General features: G+C 40.8%; 1 protein-coding gene across 3 annotated transcripts in view; it reads left to right on the top strand.

Moving 5' to 3' along the window:
* The window catches only part of SMAD2 (SMAD family member 2), a 38,398-nt gene that overhangs the window by 3,374 nt on the left and 21,923 nt on the right, over nt 1-13,101 (top strand). For all 3 annotated transcript variants that reach the window (XM_032441308.1, XM_015848207.1, XM_015848208.1), the window contains exon 2: nt 4,414-4,702. In XM_032441308.1, the coding sequence (XP_032297199.1) occupies nt 4,467-4,702 (236 nt within the window). In that variant the 5' untranslated portion in view covers nt 4,414-4,466. The remainder of the gene's footprint in view (nt 1-4,413; nt 4,703-13,101) is intronic.

Raw genomic sequence — 13,101 nt, forward strand, 5'->3', positions numbered from 1 at the left:
ATTGACCCCACAGCAAAAAACTTCAACACCCCAAATGCAGGAAGGAAGCACTTGAAGCTGTCCTATTCCAGCCTCAATGTGAGGAGAGGAGGTGCATCACCTGAGTTCCAGGTGTGGTTGTTCTTCAGAAGCTTGTGTATGTACAGCATTCCTCTAAGTTCTGTAAATAGAATGCATTCCCTCTGCAAGGAGAAAGAGCTTTTAGTTACACTACACAGAATTCAGGTGTCCTGCAAGGTGAGGTAGTTAGCACTGAGGAAATTTGTTTCAAATTCACCTGTCTTGTTATTTGAAATAACACAGCTTAAAAATTCCAGAAGCAGGCCATAAATTTTGTTATGCTTCAGTTCAGAATGAGATAAAAAGCTGTGTCTTTTCTTAAGTGACTCAGTCTTAATGACTTTGTATTGATATAGGTGACATGGAATACTACATATGCTGTAGATTTTAAAGCTTTATCTGTCAGTGCTGCTTGGCGTAATGGAAGGTCTTGCTACTGCATTGAACAGAAGATGCTGTAATTAATATCTTTATTATGAAGGAATTATCATAGGGAGGCATGTGGAAGAGAAAGGTGAGTATTCTCTCATCCTCATAGAATCTTGTCCAAATTTCAGGGTTAATTAAAAAAATAAAAATAAAAACCAACAGCTTTTAATAATATCACAAAATGAGACTAAAACTGGGAAGAAATAAGCTTTTAGACTCTCTTAAATGCCAAATTTTTTTTCCCTTTGATTCTGTTTTAGCTTCTGTCCTCTTAATTGCAGAAGAGTGCTTGAAAATGAAATGATCCTCAGCCAGATTACGTAGGATAAAACCAGGAGAGATCTGATTTCTTTATTTCAGGTTTGAGATGAGCAGACTGGGATGAAATACATTGCATAAGGCTTTATAAGAAGTTATCGAGAAATCAATTGATATTTTTGATAGCACTGTTGTGTTTATAGTATATACCAGGCACTCAGGAAAGGAAAACTCCCCTTGAAGATTTCAGGCTGCCTGCATGCTGCCCTGAAGTTCCTTCATATTTTATGCTTAGTTATTGCTGGGATCACAGGCTTAATATTTAATCCCTGTTCCAGAGAACCGCAGCAGAATTGAATAATAGCAGACATGATTCAAACAGCGACTTTAGGAGTTGCCAGCGATCACAGTTTGACCAACTATAGAAACGTGTGCACAAGGAAGCGGAATATACTGTGGGGGTAGAGATGAAGCATACCACCACCATTAGGCAATCTGCAAGTTTTCCAGTTACAATCTGTTGGATGTAACAGCACGTGTTCCCTGTGTGCCAGCACTCTGACACTGGTAGCTCTCTTTCAGACCCTTGAGTACTCAGAGCTGCAGTTTTAAGGCACAATCTGGCAAATTTGTTAACAGTTGAAGTAGTGACAGCTTTCTGCTTTGTGTCACACTTCTGCCTACTAACAGTTCAACAACAATGAAACTTGGAAAGGTCTTGAATGTTTCCCAGTAGTTACATATGCTTCTTGAATACCTCCAGTTATAATGCCTGACTGCAGAGGTGAAATTGTTCTTAATATCCAACTTGAACTTTCCCCAGCACAGCTTCAGGCCGTCGCCTTTCTGTCACTGTTAATTGGGAGCTGAGGCTGTTCTTCACCTCTCTACAGCCTCCTTTGAGGGAGCTGGACAGAGCTATAAGGTCTCCCCAGAGCCTTCTCCAGGTCAAACAATCCTATTTCCTTCAGCCTCTGCTCACAGGGCTTTGCTCCAGACCCCTCACAGCTCTGTTGCCCTTCCCTGGACATTCTCCAGGGCCTTGGTGCCTTGCTTATGATGAGAGGCTCAGCATTGAATGCTGTGCTGAGTTATGGCCTCACCAGTGCTGAGTACAGGGGGATGGCCACCTCACTGCTCCTGCTGGCTGTGCTATTTCTGATACAAGCCAGGATGCCATTGGTCTTCTTGGCCACCTGGGCACGCTGCTGGCTCATGTTCAGCTGAGCATCGACCAACATCCCAGGTCGTTTTCTTTCTCACAGCCTTCCAGCTGCTCTGCCACCAGAGCTGTGTTGCTGTGGTTGCTGTGGCCAAAGTGCAGTACCTGGCATTTAGTCTTGGTGAAGCTCATCCTGTTGGTCATAGCCCATTGATCCAGCCTGTCAGATCATTCCATAGGGAATTCCTAGCCCCAGGCAGATCAATGCTTCTTCCCAGCTTGGTATAATCTGCAAACTTCCTGAGGGTGCACTCAGTTCCCTCCTTAGGATAATCAATAAAGGTGTTAAGCAGGAGGAGCACCACTCATGACTAGTTGCCAGTTGGATTGCCTTGTACCTCACTGTGCCTCCTGCGGGCATGGAGTAGCACGCAACTTCTGCATGCTTTAAGCTGGCTGAAAGATTGTCCTGTGTGTATTCATCACAGTTGGCTGCAGTGTTAAGGTGAACAAAATCCTGTCCTACTTGTGTCATGTTCTCTTTGCTCACCCTTTGGAAGAAACGAGATTGCTGCTGGAATAGCTTGTTGAAATGCTTACTGATACCGCTGGCAAATCCCTGACATGGCATAACCGTGGCTAGAAGAGAAGTCAGAGCCTCCCAGAATCATACTTACTCTGCAGCCATGGCATATTTACTATTTCCTTAAACTGTAAGATGTGAGAATCAGTGTAACAAAGAATGCGTTGTGTCCTCCTATTTAAAAATAAATTGCTTTAGTGTAATATGACCATGAGACTAGCAGATAAACTACGCCTTCAGATAGTATCTCTAAAAACTAGTAAATGTGCTTAGGGAGAGTGGTTGAAATTCTGCTTAGTTAGGGCTGAACTGTCAGTCTTCTGGAAATGGGGAGAAGAGGATTTTTGCCTCAGACTGTCTGAAAAATGTGAGAGTTCAAATGTAAAGCAAGTCTGGAAATAGATAAAACACAAGAGAATGTTTAGAAGGATTGGAAGAATAGGTGGCTTAACACAGTGGTAAATGAGGCTACTGAAGTGTGTACTTTATAATGCTGACAATCAGAGCAGTTGAAAGGTGACAAATGAGAAGTTAAAGAATTGGGAATGCCTGTGTTATGTGTTATTGAGCTCCTTAGACTTGAGAAGAGAGGGTGTGTGGATGAGCAGTGAGAGTGGCATTTGGTTGTGTACGTCTGTCAGCATTGGCTCCTAGGGAATACATAGCTCGAGTGTCCTGCTCTGTGTTGGATTGAAGATGTTGGCTGTTGAGGTTGTTTCTGTAGTTTGCTGTAGCAGGGGATCCAGTGTAACGCTTCTGCAGCCTGCAGAATTTGACCTGCAGCTGGATGTATTGGCCACGGTTCTGTAATAATTTAACACCACTGAAAGAACTGTTCTTCTCATGCTATAGCCTTAGATGAAGGTGAGGCCTTTCATTTAGGTTAGACGAGTTATTATTTAAAGCTGCCTGTGGAATGTAACCCAGCTTTTGTTGATGTGTTGGTTCTCATTGAAACTGTGAAGGTGTGATGAAACAGAAATCAACCAGGAATACCGTAACCTGAAGTGTCCCAAATGAACCATCGCTGTTTTGCAGATGAGAAATCTTACTAGATGAGGTATATTTTGGACAGAAGCGAGGAGTGTGCCTGTGTGGTATGCACATAATCTGACTAGAAAGCTCTGATTGAGTAGCCTAAAGGTAGTGTTTAGTGCTTGGCTGCAGCAAGGCACTCACTATTACAACTAAGAGCGCAGAAGTTTGACAGCAATTGAGGCATCCAGTTACTGCCTGCAAATGAGACTGACTAGTTCTGAGTGTAATGCAGTACTCTATCTGTAGATTATGCTGTCCTCAAACAAGCTCCAACAGCTGTCAGCTTGAAATGATATAGCTGATTTGAGGCTTATATTTTAATAACTGAAAGTATCCTGATACAAACTATAAAACTAGAAAGTGTATGTATATATATGTATATACACACACACACATATATATGTATGTATATATATATTAATGGCTATCTTTTCTTTGGATCGGTTTGAAGTATAAATAGGGATGAATGCCAGACATAGCAAAAGCTTCAGCATCTCTCCTGATTTTTTCTGTGAAGTAAATGTCCTGATTGGAACTGAATGAAAGGGTGTCAGAATTCAAAACAAATAGAACTCTGGTACCTACAAAATGAGATTTTAAATATCCTGTAATGGATTTTGAAAGACATGATGATTTCAGTTAGTGATGTTTAGGAAGGTTGATTATTGGTAGGCTGTTGAGTTGTTGGTAGAGCCATGGAATAAACTCATCATCAAACTTTGAAGTGGATTTGAGATCCATGTTGTGAACCACTACCTGAATTGTTTGGAGGTGGAATGCCCTATAGTATAATGGCAGATATAGATAATGGAAGATCCCAAACAAGGAATGTTTTCAAGTAAAACCTCAATGCTAATGTGTTTGTTTTGGTTTGTATTTTTAGAGATCAGACGAGAATCTCCAATTGTGTGCTGAGCCTTCTGTCTGGTGGAAGTCATGTCATCCATATTGCCATTCACTCCACCAGTTGTGAAGAGACTTCTTGGGTGGAAAAAATCTGCTGGTGGCTCTGGAGGGGCTGGTGGTGGTGAGCAGAATGGGCAGGAGGAGAAGTGGTGTGAAAAAGCAGTGAAAAGCTTGGTCAAGAAGCTAAAGAAAACGGGACAGCTGGATGAGCTCGAGAAGGCCATTACCACTCAGAACTGCAATACCAAGTGTGTGACAATACCAAGGTAAGTCCTGTTGCGTTCGGCATTCCTTACAACCACTTAAATGACTAAATGGATGTTAATTTGTGTGAACAAATTAATAACAGAATCAGTTGCATGCCTTTGATTCTTTAAAAAACTTTAAAACCTGTTTTAGTTTTATGTACTGCTTGCTTCAATTCTTTGAACTGAATCACATGCTTTGTACATTCACAATTTCTAATACGTTTACAATTCAGTTTTTATTACTACCTGGATTCCAGTTTGTGTATGTTCTGGTGGTGCATCTAGTGCAGCTCTTTGCTCATAACACTGCCATATGCTTCTACTTTATAACTCTCTCTGTATTTGGAGAGGCTTACTTGAACATGCACTTCCACATTAAAACAAACAAAAAAAGACTAGTTTTTCCTTGGTCAACACTTCAGTCCTCTTAATTGTAATTTTCAGTTGTATATGGAAGTTTTGTTGAAGTTTTACAAACTGCATCCATTTTCCCATTTGAAGGGAAACATTAGTGGAAGTAGTTTGTCTGAAGACTAATTACTATTTTTATTGGTTCATGAAAGTGCTTTTCATTTAATAACTTAAGAGTACTTTTAGATCTTCTCTTCTGCTCCCTATATATATGTATATTTAGGTGAACAGCTCGCATTCTACCCCTTTGACTTTCTCAACTTCATTCATTGCAACTGCTGTGCGAGAGGCGAGGGTTGTTTGTTAAGTGTATCTGTAGGTTCATGTTGTACAGAAATCCCACTGAAGGTGTGTGTGTAAGCGTGTCAGGGGTGAACCATGAATCTCAAATCACTATGGTGTGTTTCTATAAAACTGTAAGAAAGTCTGGTGACAAGAATATTTTGGACATTTAGCCCCCTGACACTTGAATAGTTTCTAAGAGAGAGAAACTGCATATTTTATGACCTCAATTTCTGTCTTATTAGCACACTGATCCCAGCTACTTTTAAGCTTTGTTTTAGTCGTAGTTCCATCTACATTCAACTGATGTCAGTAGTGGTTGCTGCCTATCAGATGTGTTATGGCTGTTATCTGATCATGGCTTTAGGTTTGACATAGCTTTTTCTGTAATCTATACACATGGCTCCTTTCATTCTGTCCTCTGTTTTCTGTTCACCTTTTGTTTCTAATGTCACCTCCCACTTGCATTTTCTTTCCAGACTGTCCCCAAATTTTCTGGGTTTCTTGTCTGTTCTGTATAGTTGCCTTGTTGTGATGGGCAGTTCTTGCTGGATTGTGATGGACTGTCACCTATCCTTGGGTCAGCTGAAGGAGAGCTCACATGTTTTACTTTTCTTGACTACTGTATGAGTAAGCTGGTAGCTGGAGCTCTTTGGGGGGTGTTGGCATAAGGTTTAGTTTTAAACTTACAAATGGCTTTGATGCTAACAGGCGAGATGATATCAGTACACAGACTTCATCTTCATAGCTGGCTTTTGGACCGCTGCTGTTATTTCACTTTGACATCAGTAGTCTGGGTTCCCAGGAAAGACCAAATGTCAGTTCAGTACTGTAATGACTTCTGGAGTTTTTTGCTTATGGATTTAGTAAGCAAATTAAAACTTCTGCTTGAGACCCATTCCAGCGAATTTCTTAAAGGTCTGCAGTTCAGCAGGGGGTAAACAACAAAGGGTTGACTAGAAAACATTTTGTTCCTTCATTGTGGGCAAGAGGTTTGGGGTGCTCAGTTGCTGAAGTGCACTTCTGTCATGAGTAGAGGCTTATTGTTTCTGTTTTCGTTGCTGGTGTTTGACCAGTTGTAGATTGAATCTGTGATAACTGCTTAACTCAGTATATTGGCGAGTGCTGTGAAGATGCGCCTTTGTGGAGCTGTTGCTTCATACCATCACTAGTATACTTCTTTTCATCCCCTAACTGATAGTGGGTTGGATGGGACTGAATAAAGCTGCCCCTTCAGAAATCTGCATACACACAGCTTTTGATAATCCCATTGCGTTGTTCTGTTTCTGGCTGTTTGTCAAGGTGACCACACAGAAAGTGGGGCTGATGCTGTGTGAGCTACCCAAGCTGCTCGTGTGAATTACTACAACTTCTTACGCAGACTAATGGAGGTTCTGAGAAAGCAGAAGCAAACAGATGGAGTGGGTGTTGGCATCACGCAGCAGGGATGCTGAGCTCCTCAGAAGTGGGTCAGTAATGTAGAGCAGAGGCTAAATAAGTGCAGAGGTCCATTTCACACCAGCCCTTGGAGTAATTTGGAGTTATCTTGCTGAATCCTCCCACAAAGCCATTGGGATTCTAATCCCGTAATCTTTAGGTATCCTTTAACTAAATGTGGACACTTGAGTTCACTTTTCTAGAATATGTAACTAATTCAGATACAGTTAAGATCATGTCTTTATGCTCTCCCCTGTGGTTCTGATACAAATAGAGTTCAAGAAACAAGTCAGTGAAGAAACATTTTATGCAAGTCATCTATTGGAGTAGCTATTTCCTCACCAGCATGGATTGAAATGAATAGTTTGTAAATAACTAAAGTCCATGTCCTCCTTAACAAACCAAACAACATCATGCAGTGCAGAGCTAGCTACCATGTTCATACTCTGTGTTTATGGTTTAAAAAGTTGTTTCAGTGGTGACAGAACATTTGTGCTCAAGGTAGGGAAACACAAATCCCTGGTTTCAGTATTGTTGGCTGTATCAGCTGTGTGATTCTTCTGTCTTGGTATATATAGATGTGCTTCTTGCTCCTTTTTTTTTTTTTTTTTTCCCCTCCTTTTTTGTAATCTCTTAAAATCTAGTTGCTTTTATGAAATACCAAATAATGCAGAAATAGTATCAACAGAGATTAGCTGGAGTGGATTTTGATGGGAGTTTGTAGCTCCTGAACTCCTGCAGTTATTAAGGAGAAGAAAACAAAACAAAAAAAAAACAAAACAGAAAAACTAGGGAAGAAGTAGTTCTGCATTGAGTTCACAATGCTTTGTGATGTCTTACATTCTCTAGAGCAACGATTCTGCAAACGAATTCCATCCTGTGTTGTGCTGGCAGTTCCCCTGCTGGCACAGTCTGCATGAGGCAGCGTTGAACTATAGTACATGGTGTCACAGAGTGTAGGTGCTCTTTTTGTTCCAGTACACGTGGGAGGATAAAGAAGGGCTTGGTGCCTCCCATCAGTCTCAGCATCTGCAGCCTTCATTCATTTCAGCTTTGCATAATGAATAGAGCTCCCATACATGCCCTGACAAGGTGACTGCTAACTGGGAAGAAGGAGTAGCTAAAAGGTATCTGAAGCAGTATACCTGTTTCCTTTCCCAGATGCCGTGTCCTCGTGTCAGTACTTTAGGAAGGTTTCAAACAGTTGAAGACTTTCTCAGACACAATTTTTGTTGGTCTTAATGGTAGTGGTTATATTAGAGCTGCTATATATGTTTGCTTTTGTTACTATGCTTGGAACACTAATTAGCATTGAATTTTCATTGTGATGGGGAAGTTGAGTCTTCACAGAGGAGGTAAATTTTATCACTGCTTTATAGTAATCTATGCCTCAAAAGAAAAATACTGAATGTGTTGACAAGTGATCTGGCAGAATACTGGATGATGGAAGGTTTTAAGACCAGCTTCCTTAAGTCCCAGTTTAGGGATTTTTTTGCTGCAGTGCTTTGGAGTCCGGAGTGAAATGAGCAGCTGCTCAGATGAGGCTGACACTATTACAAGCCCTCGTTTTCCTGCCTGCTGTGCCATTAGTTATTGAAGGTGCTCTCTGGAAAATGGTTGTTCTTACTCCAGTTCAGTATGAATGTGGAAAATGTGGCCTTATCTGTGCCCTCTGCCCTTCTTGCTTCACGTGGGGGGTAGCATCTCCGTGCTGTTTCCTGATTTTCAGACACTTATTGTTGCTTGTTTTTCAGCAGCCTCTTAAATGAAAAAGTAAGAGAGGCTCAAATCCTGCTGTTTGAGTTTGGCTTGTTGGTTTGTTTTTATTTTATTTTTTTATCCTTTATTTATTTTTTAAGACTGTAGCTGAATTGTGAAATTTGTAGTCAGTAATTAGACTTGTGAAGCACCTGACTTCTACTTCAAATATGAAATGAATTCTGTTCTTTTACCGTTCAGAGCCCAAAAAGAAACCCAACAGTGGACTCTGTTCTTTCGGGAGTATGGAATATTTCAAGGAAGTGTAGGGTAAAATACAAAGCAGATAACTTGAGGTGAATTGTTTGCTTTGTGCTGACATTACAAGCTGCCTGCTGACCGATTCCTTAATTCTGTTGTATTCCCAGTATATTCTACAAGGACTGAGATACTTAAAGCTGCATAACCTGGTGAAAGCAGCGAGGAATTTCTCACACATGCTGGTGTTCTATTGCTTCCTTGCCCTGCAGTGCTCTCTCCATCTTTGGCAGTGAGTTAGCAGAATGGCTAAGATAGGTAGGTAGCTTAGGCACAGCACATGGCTGTGTTAAAACTCTTCTCTGAAAGTTGGCTCTTGTGTTACTTAATGTTAGCCTCTGTACACGTAACTAAATAATGCTAATAATGTATTCACAAAAGAGTTAGCAGCAGAAGTAAACTAGGCAAATAAAGGCATTTGTAATGATGAGACCAAGTCAAATGCTTGCGAGCAAACAGATTTTAAAATGGTGAGATTTGGTTGCTTTTTTCTTAAATAAATTAATAAAAAGTAAATGGTAATTTAGGTATAAAGCTCACTGTTTTTATTTAACATAACCTGTGCTACCAGTTACTTTATTATTATTATTTTTTTTTAATTCTATGGGAATGTTTGTTGGGAAAGTGCTCACACGGCTGCATGCAGTCACTTAGTTTTCAGGATGCCTTTGATTATCAGTAGAGTGGAGCTGTTGAGCTAACCTGTCTTCTAGAATAGATTGTGTTTGAGCTTTTAATGTTTCCCCCCCAAATATACCACCACAGAGACATAAATTCCATTGTTCCTTCTCAGACTAAAACTATAGAATATGAGTGATTTCAACAGTCACCCTAGGAGGTGGCAAAAGGTCCCTCTGGAAATGCTTCTAGAATTCCAACATCTGCTGTGAAGACAACAGCAGGCAGTTGGGTTGGCACAGCAGATCCTAGAATAACATTGCTATCCAGACAGAGGTGAAGTGTGTTTTCGCAGCAGCACAGCTTGGCAGCGTGGCTGCTTTGTAGCTGCAATAATATTCACTACTTGAGTTGGGGACAGAACTTAATTTTTAATCATAGCTCACAAAGTGAGTACTGCTCTGGATAAAGAGTGTCCTCAAACCATATCCTGCATGTTGGTCCATATGCATTCACTTAGACATAAATCAGTTCCATAAATGTTTGAAGACTGTAGTCAAGCATCTTAGGTTTCTAGGAACATGTATAGACATTTCAGACAATACATCAAAACACACAAAAGCAGCACTTTATTGCTGAGATTACAGAGAGAGCATGCTTGTAAATTGTTTGCTGTTAAACCAACTCTTTTTCTCATTATATGGTGACAGCTTTCAGCTGCTTCTGTTCTGTAGTGCTGTGTTGTGTAGCCTGGATTTGGGCACCAAGAGAAAACAGCACTGCTCTGATGCTGAGCTGCCTTCCTTGGAGCCCTTTCAGAATTGGGTGATGGTAACTGGAGCCTGGTTTTTCCAGGCCATCTCATGCCCGAAGATAAATGCACCCAGCCCTTCTTGGTTTCCAGAGACCCGGGATGGTATGTCTGCATTTGTAGGCAGAAGAAAACTGTCTGTAGTTACGTATAGATGGAATGATGTGCAGAAGTATGAGATTGCAGAACCCTTGCATGCTGCATATAGAGGGAAACAATTCATGTCTACCTTGACTTACAGTCTCAACGAAACTCTATTTCTAAACCTGAAGTAAACAAATAGTAAGGCAGTATTGGTGACAGTACTTGCAACTGTTGTGTGAAAACTATTGTTACATGTTTCCTTGTCAGCTTTCTTGGTGTCATTCCCTGAAACTAAACTTAAAAGACAAGATAATTGAAGACCTGATGGTGGTTATTCCTAATTTTCTCAATTTCTTTCAACTGATGAAGGAAAATAACTTCAACTGAAGTTATCAGTTTAGATCAACTTCAGATCACCTGTGAAAGCATCCAGCCACGTGGAAGTGCCAGTTTGTCTGGCCTTGATACTCATGACTGTATATTTATAAATGCATACTCAAGGGAGTGGAGCAACTACACAACACGTGTTCTTATCTTCAGAAAGCAGCTTGATGCGAATACCTCTTTGAAGCCTCTTTGCAATGAGCTTGGCACTTGAAGCACTTCTTACTGAAAATCTTTTCTGAACTGGTCAGTACTGTTTTGCAGTCCTCTTTTTGTTTCTGAGAGGAGCCATTGTGGGTTGGGATGGATGGAGGGTCGCAGAGAGCAGTGAATGCTCAAAGCAGAGGAAGGCAAGGAGCTGAGTGATGTCACTGCCATTTCCCAGCTCCTTTCTACATGGTGTATGTTCTAGCATAGGTAAGTCATTTCTTTAAAAGAGGAATATTTACGTTTACTGTCCTTCTAGGGCACTCTTAATTGAAACTAGGGGTAACGACTGTGTTCATGTGTAGTTGAGTAAGGATTTATTAAATATACTCTAATATTACTTCTGAATTTTGCCCACCTGTGGCAACGTTGAGGACTGAATGTCTTTTGACTGGTATTAAGTTCTGCTTTAGCCGTAGCTCAGATTGCAGCGTCTCACAATATTTATGTCATCCTGAAAAAGAAAATCTTAGAGCACTGAACAAAGAAACTCAGGGCTGCCAATTTCGAGCTCGTGCAGCTCAGGAAGTCACATGGCTTACCCACATCATTTGTTACTGAGCTGGTGTGCCAAGCAGAAAGTATTGGCATGTCACTGGAGTCGGATCAGCTTGTGGGAATTGAGATGTGTGAGATACTCAGCCATTAGCAAAGTGCACTGTAGTTAAAGGCACTTGCCCCTTGAGTCAGGAGGAAAAACTGCTGAATTTTGAGGACATAGTTATTGATAACTGATGCTCATGGTGTGGATTCTGATCTTAGCACTTCTGCTTTTCCCAGTGTAACCTTGTGAACTTTTAATCTACTGTCACTTTTCAGTCTAAGTAAAAAAAGAGGTTTTTTTTGCTATGCTTGCGTTAGTGCCACCTCTTCACTGACATAAAGTGAGTTGTTTGATTAAAGACTGTGTTTAAGACGTTGTTCCTAATGCAGCATTACTGATGTGGAAAGCAAATTTGGCAGTGAGAACTTGCTGGCATCTCTGGAAGTTCCTTTGCTTCGTGTTGGTCCTCATGATGGTGGCTTTGGTAGTAAGAAACAGGAAGAAATAGTTAAGAGGCAGAATAAAAAATTACGTGTTGAAATTGAATTTATATTTCAATAAATGTTTCTGCCAGATTAAAAGCTGATCCTGGGGTTCAAGAACCCATAAAGTTCAGAGGGCACTTTATTACAAGTTGCTATCTGTGATTGCTTCAGCCACTGTCCTGCTTCGTGGATCCCAGAATGAAGCAACCAGAAAGAATAATACCTGTGTCTGGCACCGTGCCTTACCATTAAGAAGATGTGTTGGTGGCTTCAGAACAAGTTGACTGTACTTTATTGTCAGTATTGAGCTCTAAATTACCTCGTAAATATTATTTATTTTATCTCCAATAAAGGAGCTGGGGCTGTGGCCAGCCCAAGTCAGTGCCAGAATATTCACTGGAATAGTGGAAAACTTGTGAGGGTAACTATATAGTTCTGTGTTCTCATCACTAACAGCTCTTGTTGGCTTCTGTCATGCTGCTTTGTTTGCAGCAGACCAGCAGGATACAGGAGAACAATCAGAAGCTGGAGCAGGTTCACATCTCATTGCATGTGCTTCAGAGTTGGCAGAGGAACAATGAGCATGGGGAAATCCCCTTGGACAGGTGCTGCACAGTGATCTGACTTCAGCATTTGTTTAGAAAAAGATTCCCCAAATGGTGTCTTTTTATTCTGAAATGTGTAAGTGCATTTCAGCGGGTCAGAATGGAAGGTCTTTGCTTGAATCCTTTGCCTTTAAGCTGTAGGAAACTGACCAGTTCTCCGTGTACTTGGGTTGTCTTGCCTTGCCTACTGGGGTAGGTAAAGCCCAGAGCAAAAGAAGCTGTTGCTCACTGTTCCTTAAATGTGTGTTTAAAGTTACTGCTTGGTTAAATTGATGAGTTCCATCCTATAACTGGTCTTCACTTCCTCTTAGTTTTGTGGGAGGCTTCAAGTTGAGTTCCTCTGTTGATATTTAAAGTAGTTTAACGTATGCTGTAGTGCTGAAATCCTGAACATGAAGCAAGCATATTAATAACTGATGGGGAGATTTTCAGCTTTATCATGGAAAGTTGTGTTGAAACAGCGCTTGATTCTCTGGTGCTTGGTTGGGGAAGTCTTTTCTCTTAAATAGGTCATTCAAGTGTTGTTATTGAGA

This window comes from Coturnix japonica, chromosome Z (assembly GCF_001577835.2).
Source record: "Coturnix japonica isolate 7356 chromosome Z, Coturnix japonica 2.1, whole genome shotgun sequence".
NCBI classification, from domain to species: domain Eukaryota; kingdom Metazoa; phylum Chordata; class Aves; order Galliformes; family Phasianidae; genus Coturnix; species Coturnix japonica.